The sequence below is a fragment of the Telmatherina bonti genome (assembly GCF_933228915.1).
Source record: "Telmatherina bonti genome assembly, chromosome: 16".
Lineage (NCBI taxonomy): Eukaryota > Metazoa > Chordata > Actinopteri > Atheriniformes > Telmatherinidae > Telmatherina > Telmatherina bonti.
The window spans coordinates 24,306,930-24,319,392 of record NC_136614.1 but is presented as its reverse complement, the minus strand read 5'-3'; the positions used below and the strand labels follow the sequence as shown (position 1 = coordinate 24,319,392).

The window sequence follows — 12,463 nt, the reverse complement described above, 5'->3', positions numbered from 1 at the left end:
TGATTGGATTTAAATGCACATCTATGGTCTAATGGGGTTGACCCTTGAATTCATCATTTTAGCCTTTAATGAACAATGGCTTAGAAATTCATGTGCATGCAAATGATGTAGAGCTAAGGAAATACTGACATTTTATTTATATATTTATTTGCTTATTTTTGATATCCTAAAGATATACCGAGCATCAAATATCCTTGAAAGACAAAAAGACTTACTTTAATAATGCTTTTAGTTGAAAGAAAGGGGGTCGTGTGCATCCAAGCTGTCTTGAAAGCTTGTAAAGGGACATTCAGGAGCAGTTATCATGACAAGGCCGCAAAGCAGCTGTTCATCTTCAGCACGTTTATGAAAGCATGCACTCACATGTCCAGCGCAGGTGGATGCCAATGCAGAGGCACAGAAATGCAAACACCGTAGAGCGTGAAAGTAAGCTAATGTATATGTTGTTTGAGCCATGCAAACATCTCTTCTCTGTTAAGTTTTAACAAGAGAAAACTTGTTACACAAATGCAGAGGGAGACTTGTAAAAAGACCGTGTTAGACAGGTCAAGTTTCAGGTCGTCTGGTCTCTTTTATGTTCAACCTATGAAGCAGGGTGGTCCTGTCTCGGCTCTATTCACATTTTTATCATGCACACAAACACACACACACACACACACACACACACACACACACACATACAGAGGAGGCGCTTTCCTATCTATTTTGAGTCTGCTGAAGTAGCAACTGACACATGCTAAGGATTTTACTGTAGATCTTTCAGCCCATCTCAGGTGAATGACGGTGAATGTCAGGACAGAGAAGCAAGACAGGGACTGAGAGTGCAGGACAGGTGGATGCGGGCGACAGGAGAAAAGAAAGAATCTGAGACTTTCATGTGTTCAACCAATTATTACTATATGCTTTTTACTTTACTCAATCTTGCACAGTTCAACAGGAAAAACAGAAATGTATCATGGGTAAGCTGTGTTATACTCATAGGCTATTTAATAAATATGCTAGAAGAGACGAACGTGTTTTAGGTCAAATGAAAATAGCAGTAAAATGTACATATAAAGATATAATGCAACTTGTGTTGTGACCCTCTAACATTAAGCTTCGCTGCCCTTTTATGTTTAGATGAACTAGATGCAAAGAAAAAGCTCAACATTAGCTTGAATTTCTTCTTTGGTGTACAAAACATTGGACCATCCTTTGTGACAAACACATTGATAATTCTATCCCACAGTTAATGACACCATATTATTATTTTCTGTATATCCTGACTTATTCAGCTCAAGATTAGATTATTGTGAAGATAGGAGGGTAACAATTCATCATTTTTTTCAGCCTTTTCTATTCTCTTCTAGTTGAGCAACCTTGGTCTTGAAATAATATCTTAATTCTTATTGTATTAAAGTGACATGTTAAATCTAATCTCAGTGAAAATAAACTATGAAGCTCCTTCCCCTCATCGTTTTGAACAATTTTCTGGAATTGCTTTTGTTTTCATCCTGACAATACAGTTTTGTGTCTTTGTTATTAAAAGTCCATACCATTTTCCTTGATCTTACTACATTTACCACTGATATCAATGAAAGGTTTTATGTAATATTTTAATAATTTCTGTTTCTTCAAAACTCCACTGTAATCTTAAATATAGAGCTTTAACATTTTCCAACTTCCATCCATTCAGTTCCTGTAGGCGCTTATTACACACAGAAACAAACAACCACTCAGGCTAACACTTACTCCTGTGGAGAATTTAGTATCACCAACTGTCTTTGGACAGCCGGAGGATTGCAGAGTACCCGGAGAGAACCTACCCACACATACAGACAGCAACATGCAATCTCCGCACAGAAAGGCCTCAGCAGAGGTTCAAACCAGCAACCTTCTTGCTGTGACATGATGATGGTAAACATCATATTACTGTGCAGCTCTGTGAGCCAGTTTAAACAGAAATTTTACCTCTTCTGATATTTGTCCAGATTGGGACTGCAAAAGGGTTGTCATCAAATCCGATTTTCAGCCCACGATTATTATGATCAAAAACATGCTTAAAAACAATAATATCATGAGATCAATAAGGAAGGTCCACGTTACCTTGCATTGATTTATTTTTTCTTTTAATTTACTTACTAGGTTCTATTTTATACAAAAAGTCACAATTTTAATTAACATAGTATGATATAATCTTTTGACTTCATAAGCTGAAATTGAATCGCAGTATCATCAACTACAAATAATATTTTATCATCTAAATACCATGATTAACACATTGTTCTGCAGGAAACTAAGAGAGACTGGCACTGTCATACCTCCATGTTCTATGTGGTACAACTGAGGTCAGTTCTCATCTAAGGTGACTGAATCTATTCAATGAGGATTTGATCAGCATTTTCAAAAACCAGCTAAAACTAAAGTTCATTCATTCATTCATTCATTCATTCATTCATTCATTATCTAACCACTTAGTCTGATGAAGGGTCGCGGGGAAGCTGGAGCCTATCCCAGCAGTCTTTGGGCCAAAGGCAGGGTATACCCTGGACAGCTCGCCAGTCCATCGCAGGGCTAAAACTAAAGTTATAATATGATAATTACAACTAGAGTAACTGTGGATTATCTAAAAAAAGATGACATTGAACAATGTTCACTTATTTTTGTAAATACCACATGTATCTATGAACTAGGTCTGTTTATCAGTCTTTCTTCATCCATCCCTTCATTTTCATACGGTTAATATTAACTACCAATGAAACTCAGGCTGCAAATTGATTTATATATTTTTTTTTTAGTCTCATAGAGGTGAGGTCAGATTTAAAGGCAGGCTTTACTCTCATGGGTTCAGGTTTTTAGAGGACAGATACCATCAGGCTGTCTATATACATGTGTGCTGGTACCAGGACGGCAACACATTAATGCATACACACAGACTATAGTAACTCATTCAAAAGGGCAGATCAGCACCTTTACTATGATCAAAGCCTTGACACGAAATGCTGATGGTGCACTAACATCGTAAATATGGCTATAGAGGTTTGTGCAGATGGATCATAAATGTGTTTGTGAGAGAGTATACACATAAGATAGACATATAACACCAGTTGTGTCACTTATCAGGAACTCCAAAAAGTCTTTATTTCGATGAGGTCTCACGCCTCCTCTGGGGGGTCAAAGTGGGTGTGTTAAGTTGACTTGCTGACGTCAAAGAAGCCATAGCTACAGTTCAGCTGTCCGCTCTTGTTGTGCTCCCCTCCTTTCTCCCTCTGTCATCTGGCTGTCGCTGCTCTCATGAATTGACTGCACAGTGGAGGACACGCTGTGCCAAGTTCTGCCATGCAGTGTCAGTCAAATGGGGGAGAATTGACACACAGAGGCAGGGACAATGGGAGTGGAATGAAAGGAGAGCGAATAAGGAGAAGAAAGTATAGTCCTTTATCAGATTTTATACCAGGGATCTTCAGTTTCACAGTTAGTTTATACAGGCAGGGGTCCAGTTAGTAGGGGGCCTGATGAGGACAGCAGAGTAATGGCCAACAGGACGCCTCGTTAAAATTCCACAGCTTGCGGAGGTGGCAACCAGTAAGATCAGTTATCATTTCCACACACTATGAATCTGGATGTAGAGACATGAAAAGAAGACAGACTAAAGCTGGGAAGCAGCTGTGGGCAAAGTAATATCCAGATATCAGTGAGAGAAGGAATTACAGGAATTTTGTCCGAAGATAAAGGAAAGACATCATATCTTTATGACGGAGATAAATCCTTAGTTTGAAAAGGTTTATTTAAAACAGAAAACGACGTGTCTCATTGGTTGGTATAAATAGTGATGGACCAGATAAAAGAAAAATGGCAAAGGAGACAGTGAGGAGAACTATCATCCCACCCCTCCTGCTCTTTATTTATACCTCTAAAGACAGCAGGCTAAGATTTCTGGCACCAAAACACACGTCACGCTTGCTATTTCAGTTGGAGGTGCCACATAGTACCAAGAGGTTGGGTGACAGGGCCGAGGCATCATGGGGCCAAAGGACTTCCGTGAATCCACCTATCCAGTCTTTACATGACATTTCACACGTTTGCCACTACGGCCAAGTTCTCAATATGCGACACACTGAGCACGTGCGTATACAAGTCATAAAACAGCTTGTCTTTTAATGTACTTTTAAACAATGGACATTTTATTTCACCTTGTGTCGCATGCGTGTGAACTTGAGAGCGTGTGAAAGTGCGTTCCTTCACCCTTCACGGGGCAGGAGGTGTCGGCAAGGCCAGAGGTTGTTGATGCAGTCTTATGAGGCGTGAAACACAGAGTGTGAAAAGTGATCTCTGTCTGTGCAGCACATTGGATATCCTGATAATGATGGTTAACACGACTGCTCCTGAATGAACACTGCAGTGTTAATGTACGCCAAAGAAATTATAGCCAGCAAATCAAAGCAATATGTCACAAGTCTAAAAGATGACAGTTTTTATGTAAAAATTTGTATTTATACTTTTCAACTAGATGACATTTTATTGAGTTTAGTGACTAATTGCCTACTTTGCAGAGGCAACTAACACTGTAGCACTTGAGCCGCTGCTGCTGTGGCATACAGGCGTCTGCTTTTATCAGATATAGACCATAGCCATTGCTAATAAGTCATCAACATCCTGAAATGTGAGCCATCATCATGGTAAAAGACAATTCAATGTTGCAAAACAGAGTCAGAGTCTTACATCAAAGAACCTTCATATTTATTACCATGAAAATACATTAAAAGCGTATAAGATTCATCTGTCACAGCTGTTATTTGAACATCGCGGATATATGTTGACATAAAGATACAGTCAAACACACTTGTTGACAATTTGCAAAATGCTGCAAAGAGCACAGGTCCGATTTTAATCTCCCACTGGTGACCAGGCTGAAGTTAGTTCAACGCTGATCGAACACATGAGCATGCACCCTCAAACTAGGGCTGCATGCTGAATTACATTACAAAGAAAACACCTAAATTCAATACAAAAGAAGAAAAAAAAAGATAGGAATTTGGATAAGGCAGGAAAGCAACAATGCATTATGCTGATGTGTTGGCAAAGATCAGGCACAGAGGAACTTTAAAGCTACAGCAACACTGGAGAATGTTGTGGTTGATTTAGTGAACCATCTTTCTGCAGCACTCTTGAAGCAGTTTAACAGAATTGTCCTATTTACACAGAGTTTGCCCGGCAGGATGGGAGCATGCGCGGTTCACATGGAAACCTATCACATAATGACAGTCTCGGGCTGGAGAGAATAGGTAATGAGAGGTCGGTGCCTCGGTGCAGGACTTGGGGTTCTGGTCATGGGGCTTGGGGTACGAGTCAGGGGGCTTGGAGGGCGGTAGATTGGGCCTGACGGGGCAGTGATTCTGGCAGTAGGAGCGCGACTGGCCCATCTGGAAGGAGGTCGTTGGTTGGCTGGCCGTGCAGGGCGAGAGAAGCTCTTCTTGGGCCTGGCTGGGGACAACTCAGCTGGATTGACCTTAGAGAGAGAAGCACAAGGAACATGTAGGTGTGCATCAGAGATCTGCTGATTGTAGAGCTGATGGTAAATAAAGCAGCAGACTACAATTTACCTGCTGTGGCTCCTGTCTGTAAATTGTGTATCCTGTCCTGGGACTGGAGCTGTAGTCGTGTTGGATCTCAAGCATATCCAGCAGCTCAATAAGTCCGTCATCCCTCAAACGGCCACAACCTGGTAACTCCTGCCCCCTCTTGATCCTCTGACTTCCTGGGGAAGCACTTGAAGCCCTGTAGTCCATTTTGGAGTCCACATGTTGGGCTGCAGGCTTCCTTGTTTTCTCCCCTTGAACCAGCCCTCCATCTGTCCCACTATTAGCCCTGGGTCTCATCTTTGGGCTCCCTGGCACCTGTGATCTCCTTTGGGCCTGCTGGGGACTGGGCTGTGACCCTTTAGAACTGCTGTAACATCCCCTTTGATCCTTGAAGTTCAGCCGACTGGAGTCTAATACTAAACCCCGTTCTTGGCTGGACTCTATTTCTGCTGTCAGCGCGTCGGAATCTGCTTGGCTTTTTTGATTAGGCGCACGCACGGGCACCCTGCTGGCAACTCCAGCAGCTCCCAAAGCCCTGCGCTGACAGATAGGAGTGGGACACTTTGCCTCGGGGGCAGAGCCCTGATGGGTCACCACCCCTGATTCGGTGAGCATTTTGCCCTCATTTTCCTGCAGCATGGCTCCAAACTTCCTCAGAACAGAAGGGCTGCTGCATTTCTTGTCTCCTAGGACACCTGGACCGAAGTACTTCCTGTCCTGAGAAGGAGACTCAGCTGCTGTAACTGGGAGCTGTGAGCGTGCTTGTGCAGCAGGAGCGTCTCTTTGTCCAAGAGGCGGTTTTGAAACTGTGCTTTCCTTGTTCGGGGAACGATCTCTGCAGGTGGAGCTCCTCATGTTACATAATCGATTCTTTCTGTTTTCAGTTTCCTCAGGACTGCTCAAAAACTGCTCTCGCCCCAGCCTGTTTGACATAAAACAGATGAAAACCAATGATAAAAAAAAACATACATTTAATCATCATTCTGTTTTAATTCCATATTCCATACAATAAAAACATTTCACCTTTGATTTTCCAGTCGTCTTCTGCTCTCATCCTGGTGTGCAGGGTTGCCCTGGCTCACCCTGATTGTGTCACTGAAGTGCTTAAAGAGATAAATAAATATATTTTAAAACATTTTCAGGATGGCTGATGAGTCTGTCTTTACTGAACCCTACAGAATATCAACTTGAGTCATGATCATCACTTAAAATAGCACAGTTGAATCTTTTCTGATCCGCTCATGTTGCTGTCTTCCATGTGAACCGTTAAAACATCTTCTCAACTGTTCTGTCAGGTGTCAGAAAAGTGCAAGACTTGGGCGATCATGCGAAACGAACTTGTATCTGGTAACCTGTCTGTGTGAGCAGACTAGAGGGCAACTGTAATCAATATCTTCCTGCTAGAACCACAGCTTTGACTCATATCATGTCCACCGATCTTGTTTCTTCAGATGTGCAAATGCCAACAGAATGAGGCACATGGAGGGGAAACCACCTCTACTTACCACGTGGCGAGATCCGTTGTTCTTCCGGCTTATTTGCTTCCCTTTCCCCAAATAATCCTGCAGTAAATCTCCAATCTCTGAGACCCCGTTGGAGCGGCAGTAACTGTAGCCATTCTGATGACTCACAGCGCAGTCGTACCCATCAGCACTGCAGTCGTAGCTGTTACTATAGTGACGTGGCTTGGTTATATTGCCGGGGTGATTCTCACTGCAGTGGCCGGGCACAAAAAGGGCATCGCCATGGTGACCAAGCCCACACTCCAACGAGCTGCCATTTTTCTGGTTGTCACTGGAGATGTCGTTTGCTCCTCTGCGGGCCTGAACTTCATTGTAAAGCTGTAAAACAAAACAAGTAAAAAACATCAAGTTCTTCCCTCCATTTTCCATCTCTTTATCCCTTCACTTTTGTGAGCTAAAAAATACTTCTGCCATGTGTGAGGTTTACACAGCAAAGTCTTGAAAACGCAAAATCACTGCTCTAGCTAACATTTTTTGGTGATTATTCTATTTTACACGACTCTCAGTATCCCATCGCAAACCTTTGGTGCCTCCTTTAGTATCCCCTTTCAGACCGCGTGAGTATGTGTGTGTGTGTGTGTGTGTGCGTGAGTGACAGAGAAACTGTGTGTGTGTCCAGCACGACTGTCACCACATCCCAGTTTAATTAGCTTGTTAACATTTGTCTGTGCTGTTGCTCCAACATGACCAAGAGGTTGCCTGCTGCCAGCAGTTTATTATTGACTACACACACACTTTACACAATTAACAGTCATTAGGGAGCACAAAAACAGTCACAATTTTTTCACTCCTTCCTTTGCCATGAACACAAACTTCTGAATCATGTTTCAATTTTTCCTTAGAAAAATATAATTACTTAAATTTTATTATATTGTCAAAGTGTGATGTCATGTGAAGGCTTTAATAGTGAAAGGGATGGATCAGTGCTTTTTCCTTATAACCTACTGTGTTGTGCACGTTACAGGCCAAATGTTTATGGACACAATAAGATTCATGAGCAAAGTATGACGGAGACTGACGTGGCACATCCCAGCATTCGTATACAAAATCTCACCTCTTCGATTTTCTTCTGGATGTCCTGCAGCTGATCCTCCCACTCTTGCATCTCTGAGTCAAAGTTGTCGGTCATTTCTGGCCTTTCCTGCCCCCACCCCCGGCCACTGCACTCAAGCCCAACCTCCAGATCGATGGCTGCCATGACGCAGGCAGTTCAATGCCCAAAGGCCTTTTCAGATGGCAGTTTCCCCTTTCTCTTGTTTCACTTTCCTGTCAGAGGTCAATGTCGGGGCTGCCAGCGAGGGACAGAAAGGATTGATGGCTTGGGAACCCTACAAACGTCAAATACATAGAAAAAAAAAAAGGGCCCTTTAATTCATCACACACGAAGCAAGAGGGAAAACAGCTTGATTTTTTCTTATTTTCCACATGTTCATATGTAATTTACCATTCTGCTCTATTCTATTCTATTCTATTCTGGTTTTTAGCTGACAGTAAAGCTGCAGCACCGATGAAGTCTTATGTCTGCCAAACTGTAAATAAAACCTTTTTTCCCTTCTATCTTTCGTCCTAATGCATCCAAGTTTATCTTCACTTGTCTCAGCTGCTTAAATCACTTTTATGTTGTTATGCTTTCTACTCACAAAGGTTATATTTACCCCCCTTTGCTTTGGCATTCTTCTCTAAAATTCACAGGCGTATTAGCCTTCAGTAACTCTGCAGCTCACATGGATGAGTACTACATGACAGCACTGGAGGAGGCATTTAGACTCTTGGTCACTTTGACCTCCAGCCTACCTCTGCTACACCTTGCAACACTTGAAGAAAAAAGATATCTCAAGCATGCAGGGAGGGTGTCTTCGGTTCGGAACCTGACCCAGCTGTGAGCACATGGTGTCAGTTGTGTAAGCCTGTCGTTGCTTTTAAACTCATTTGAAACCAAAAGTACAACATCCAGTGATGCAGCACGATGTATTAATGCAATTTATAGATCTGCCCTTCCTTGTACAGAAGCACAAGCCTTAAAACGACTCGGAAATCCAAACTCCGCTCTTCATCTTTCCTCAGAACTTGACATTAAAACTCAACCGTGACATCTCTGATGCTGCATTCAAGTCCACCAATCCAGTCCCGTAAAAGCTGGTGAAACTGGGAGCACTAATAATCAGAATACTGCTTCAGCTAATGTCAATTAAATAAACACATCCAAGTCTTGTTGTTGTTGTTGTTTCCATCAGAATGACAAGTATCCTTGTCGAAGGTGCCCGAATGTCCCAGGCCCCCCACCTCACTTGTGATGCAAGAGTACAGATATTAATAATCTTGTAACTATGCATAGTAAAGTGACTGAATGTCCTGTGGACAAGGGAGGGAGGAGGGATTCAATGCCAGAAGCAAAGACAAGCAAAAACATGGCCTGATCATGACTCAAGTAAAATCTAATGACAAATGTCAAATTAGTTTTAAAGTCTCTGTAGACTTTATCTGAGACGTTTTTAAAGATCAGATCGCTCCACACTGGCCCCCGTAAATAAACAATATTGTTATTTAGGCTTTTATTAAATCCAGTCTTCTTACCTGCCAGTACAGGGAGAAATTCCAGTTTAAAAAATCCTCAATCAAATCTAATCCAGGCGCTCTTCGCTCTGCTGACATTCACTCCTCACGACGCCAGACTGTAAAGTAGGCCTACACTCTCTGCATTGCTTCCACTCACTTTCCCCCCCAGCTGTGTTACGTAAAGCGCCACGGACTCAATTTAAAGGCCCCACCCCCCTTTTCTCCTCCTGACTGTACTGAGGTAAAGTCCTGCGCGTTTAAGCTGAAATGACAAACATCTTCTGCTCCAGCCGGGGTCCCCAGATTTTATACCATCCACCCTGGGCTTTACGTGGGCACGCCTTCGGACTCGGGATCAAATTCCATAATGTCAAATTTATTCCAGCATTTGAGGTCTCGATGGGACGACTGTCGTCACCAGCATCCTGGCTATAATTACTAGGACGCACGGAGCGAGGCAGGGAAAGTGTTTACAAAGCTATTTCAGCTGCTGCCGTCTCTCGGCCAATAGGCTTGTCTGTTGCTACTCTGCTTTAGGATGCTTGGGCAGATTTTGTCTTGTGACCATGTCGTGTTGCAAACGATTTTTTTGTTTATTATTCCGAGGGATGCCAAATGGGTGCGGGTGACACAGTGAGTAACAATGTGTCGCAGTCAATAATATTTTCGTTGATGATAGTCGCGAAATAGGGGTGCCAAGTATGTCTCTAATACATTTTAGTCATGCTGTACATTCTTATATCCATAAATGTATTTTGTGATTCACTTAGCAGGATCTCTGGGATCCGTATTTCAAAACACATTTAGGAAACTAGCCTAGATTTTATATAATCGTTGTAGTTTAATTTTGCAAATGTGCAAAGGAGCTAAATATCCTGGAGCAACTTCAACCAGGGATCTTGTCTAATCTCCCTGGTTTGTATTGACATCTGAAGGCAGTTGCAAATGTCCAATAATCAGAGGCCCTCTTGGGAATTTTGGTGTCCCCACATAAGAAGCTTCAACGTTTAGCACTTGGCGTGATGACCAAAATGACTTCCGAGTCTAAAAGGACCCATGATTACCATTTTTCCACCTGTTGTTTTCCATATTATATCACAAACCCATGTGAGAGTTGAGGAAAGAGGTTAAAGCCCAAACAAACCTTTGTCCTTACTTTACCTTGAGGCAACAACAGCAGCATGGCACAGCAAGTGTTCTGGAAAACAAAGAGAAGATTGAGTTCAGATCCTGCTATGAGCAAAAATATTAATAGCAAAATTTAACTAGAACGTAAAGCAGAGTGGAGTGGTCACTAAAATGTTCATGTCTGACAAATGTATTGAAACTTTAAAAGAGTTCATTTGCTGTTATACCTTTTTATGTTAACTTTTAATCCCCTTAAAGGTGGAGTATGTAAGATTTTCAATATTTTCAAAATAAATTTATAAAATAACTACAATCATGATTAGAAAGTTTTTTGAACATGTAGGGTCCAGTCTGTCCGTATTTGATATGTTATTAAATTACATGTTTAATTAATGACAAATGACAAAAAGCACTTTTTTTTTACTGTTAGGCAAACATTTAAGAAGGGTCTTTGTCATTAATTAAACTTGTAATTTAATAACACATCAAATATGGACAGACTGGAGCCTACATGTTTAAAAAAAAAACTATCTAATTATAATTGTAGTTATTTTTTTAGTTGATTTATTTTGAAAATATCGAAAATCTTACATACTCCACCTTTAAGAACCAAATTCACTGTTACCAGTGAACAGACTGGCGAGGACGTTTGAGGCAGTTGCTCAGTCTTTCAGACGTGCCAGTTTATCTACTAGAGGAAAGCTTCATTGCAAATGTATCATGAGCTGTTATCACACATGCTGGAGATGTGAAATGTTTTATGTGTTGCAGAGGGCTGGCATGTGGGAACAACAATGTTAATCAGCAAGTATTACAATGTGGAAAGTGTCAGCGAATGTGCAGGGATGCTGGTAACATTTGCTGTTTTTTTCTTCTTTACACTCACTTGTTAATAAAATGGATATATTCAGACATACATTGCATCAATATTAGCACAAAAAACAAGCACAGAAGAACATCTGTTCTGAATAACAACTTAAACACGTCAGCCAGTTGTAGCATCTTATTTGGAAGAGATTTGCTTCCAGTAGCAGGAAAGCCTTGAACCTTCCATCAAAACAAAATGCGTGATGTGTATCCTTCAGAGGAACTATTGAATTTCACTCCATAGCTTTTTTTCTAGCTTTGCAAGACTTTTACTTTCGCCTCATGATTCCCAATCCAGATGCACACTTTGGAATACAGGCTAAACTGATGAAAGGGTGAAAGGTCGATGATAAGATACCATTTGTCTGTGCAAAATATGAAGGTTAACATATCACAATCTTACTTTTGTATTTAGCATACATACCTAATAGTGATATTAACCCAAACACTCCAATAAAATTAGCCTGTCTTTGGTTTGTCTGTTCTTTTGTTTGTTTTTTAATGTGAAAATGCACGTAGAGCCTCAACCCTTTTTACACACAGTTGACATTAAGACATTATATTGTTTCAGGACAGCCTCAACTGTCAAGATTATAAATGCTAAAATGATTTAAAAATAATGTCAATATTAATATAGCGCCATAAAGACCAACAAAAAAACACAACAGAATTTATTACTAACAGTAAATTGTAGAAACACACAGAAAAAGTGAGCAAATATTTTCTCATCTGCTATTTCTTTTCCCAATTCTTGGCTTTCGAGAGAAAAACAATTGGCAGGAAGCTGTCTTATTGTACTTTATGGGTCAAACTAGATATTTATTATAT

General features: G+C 41.1%; 1 protein-coding gene across 1 annotated transcript; it reads right to left on the bottom strand.

Moving 5' to 3' along the window:
* Nucleotides 1-4,734: 4,734 nt before the first annotated feature.
* LOC306767301 (uncharacterized protein) lies at nucleotides 4,735-10,024 on the bottom strand. Its single transcript, XM_079255234.1, has 6 exons — nucleotides 9,659-10,024; nucleotides 8,139-8,412; nucleotides 7,067-7,402; nucleotides 6,585-6,664; nucleotides 5,583-6,483; nucleotides 4,735-5,488 (listed from the first exon to the last, which is right to left on the bottom strand). Exons 2-6 carry the CDS (start codon nucleotides 8,280-8,282, stop codon nucleotides 5,231-5,233), a joined length of 1,719 nt encoding a protein of 572 aa, XP_079111360.1. The 5' UTR covers nucleotides 8,283-8,412; nucleotides 9,659-10,024; the 3' UTR covers nucleotides 4,735-5,230.
* Between the last annotated feature and the right edge of the window lie 2,439 nt (nucleotides 10,025-12,463).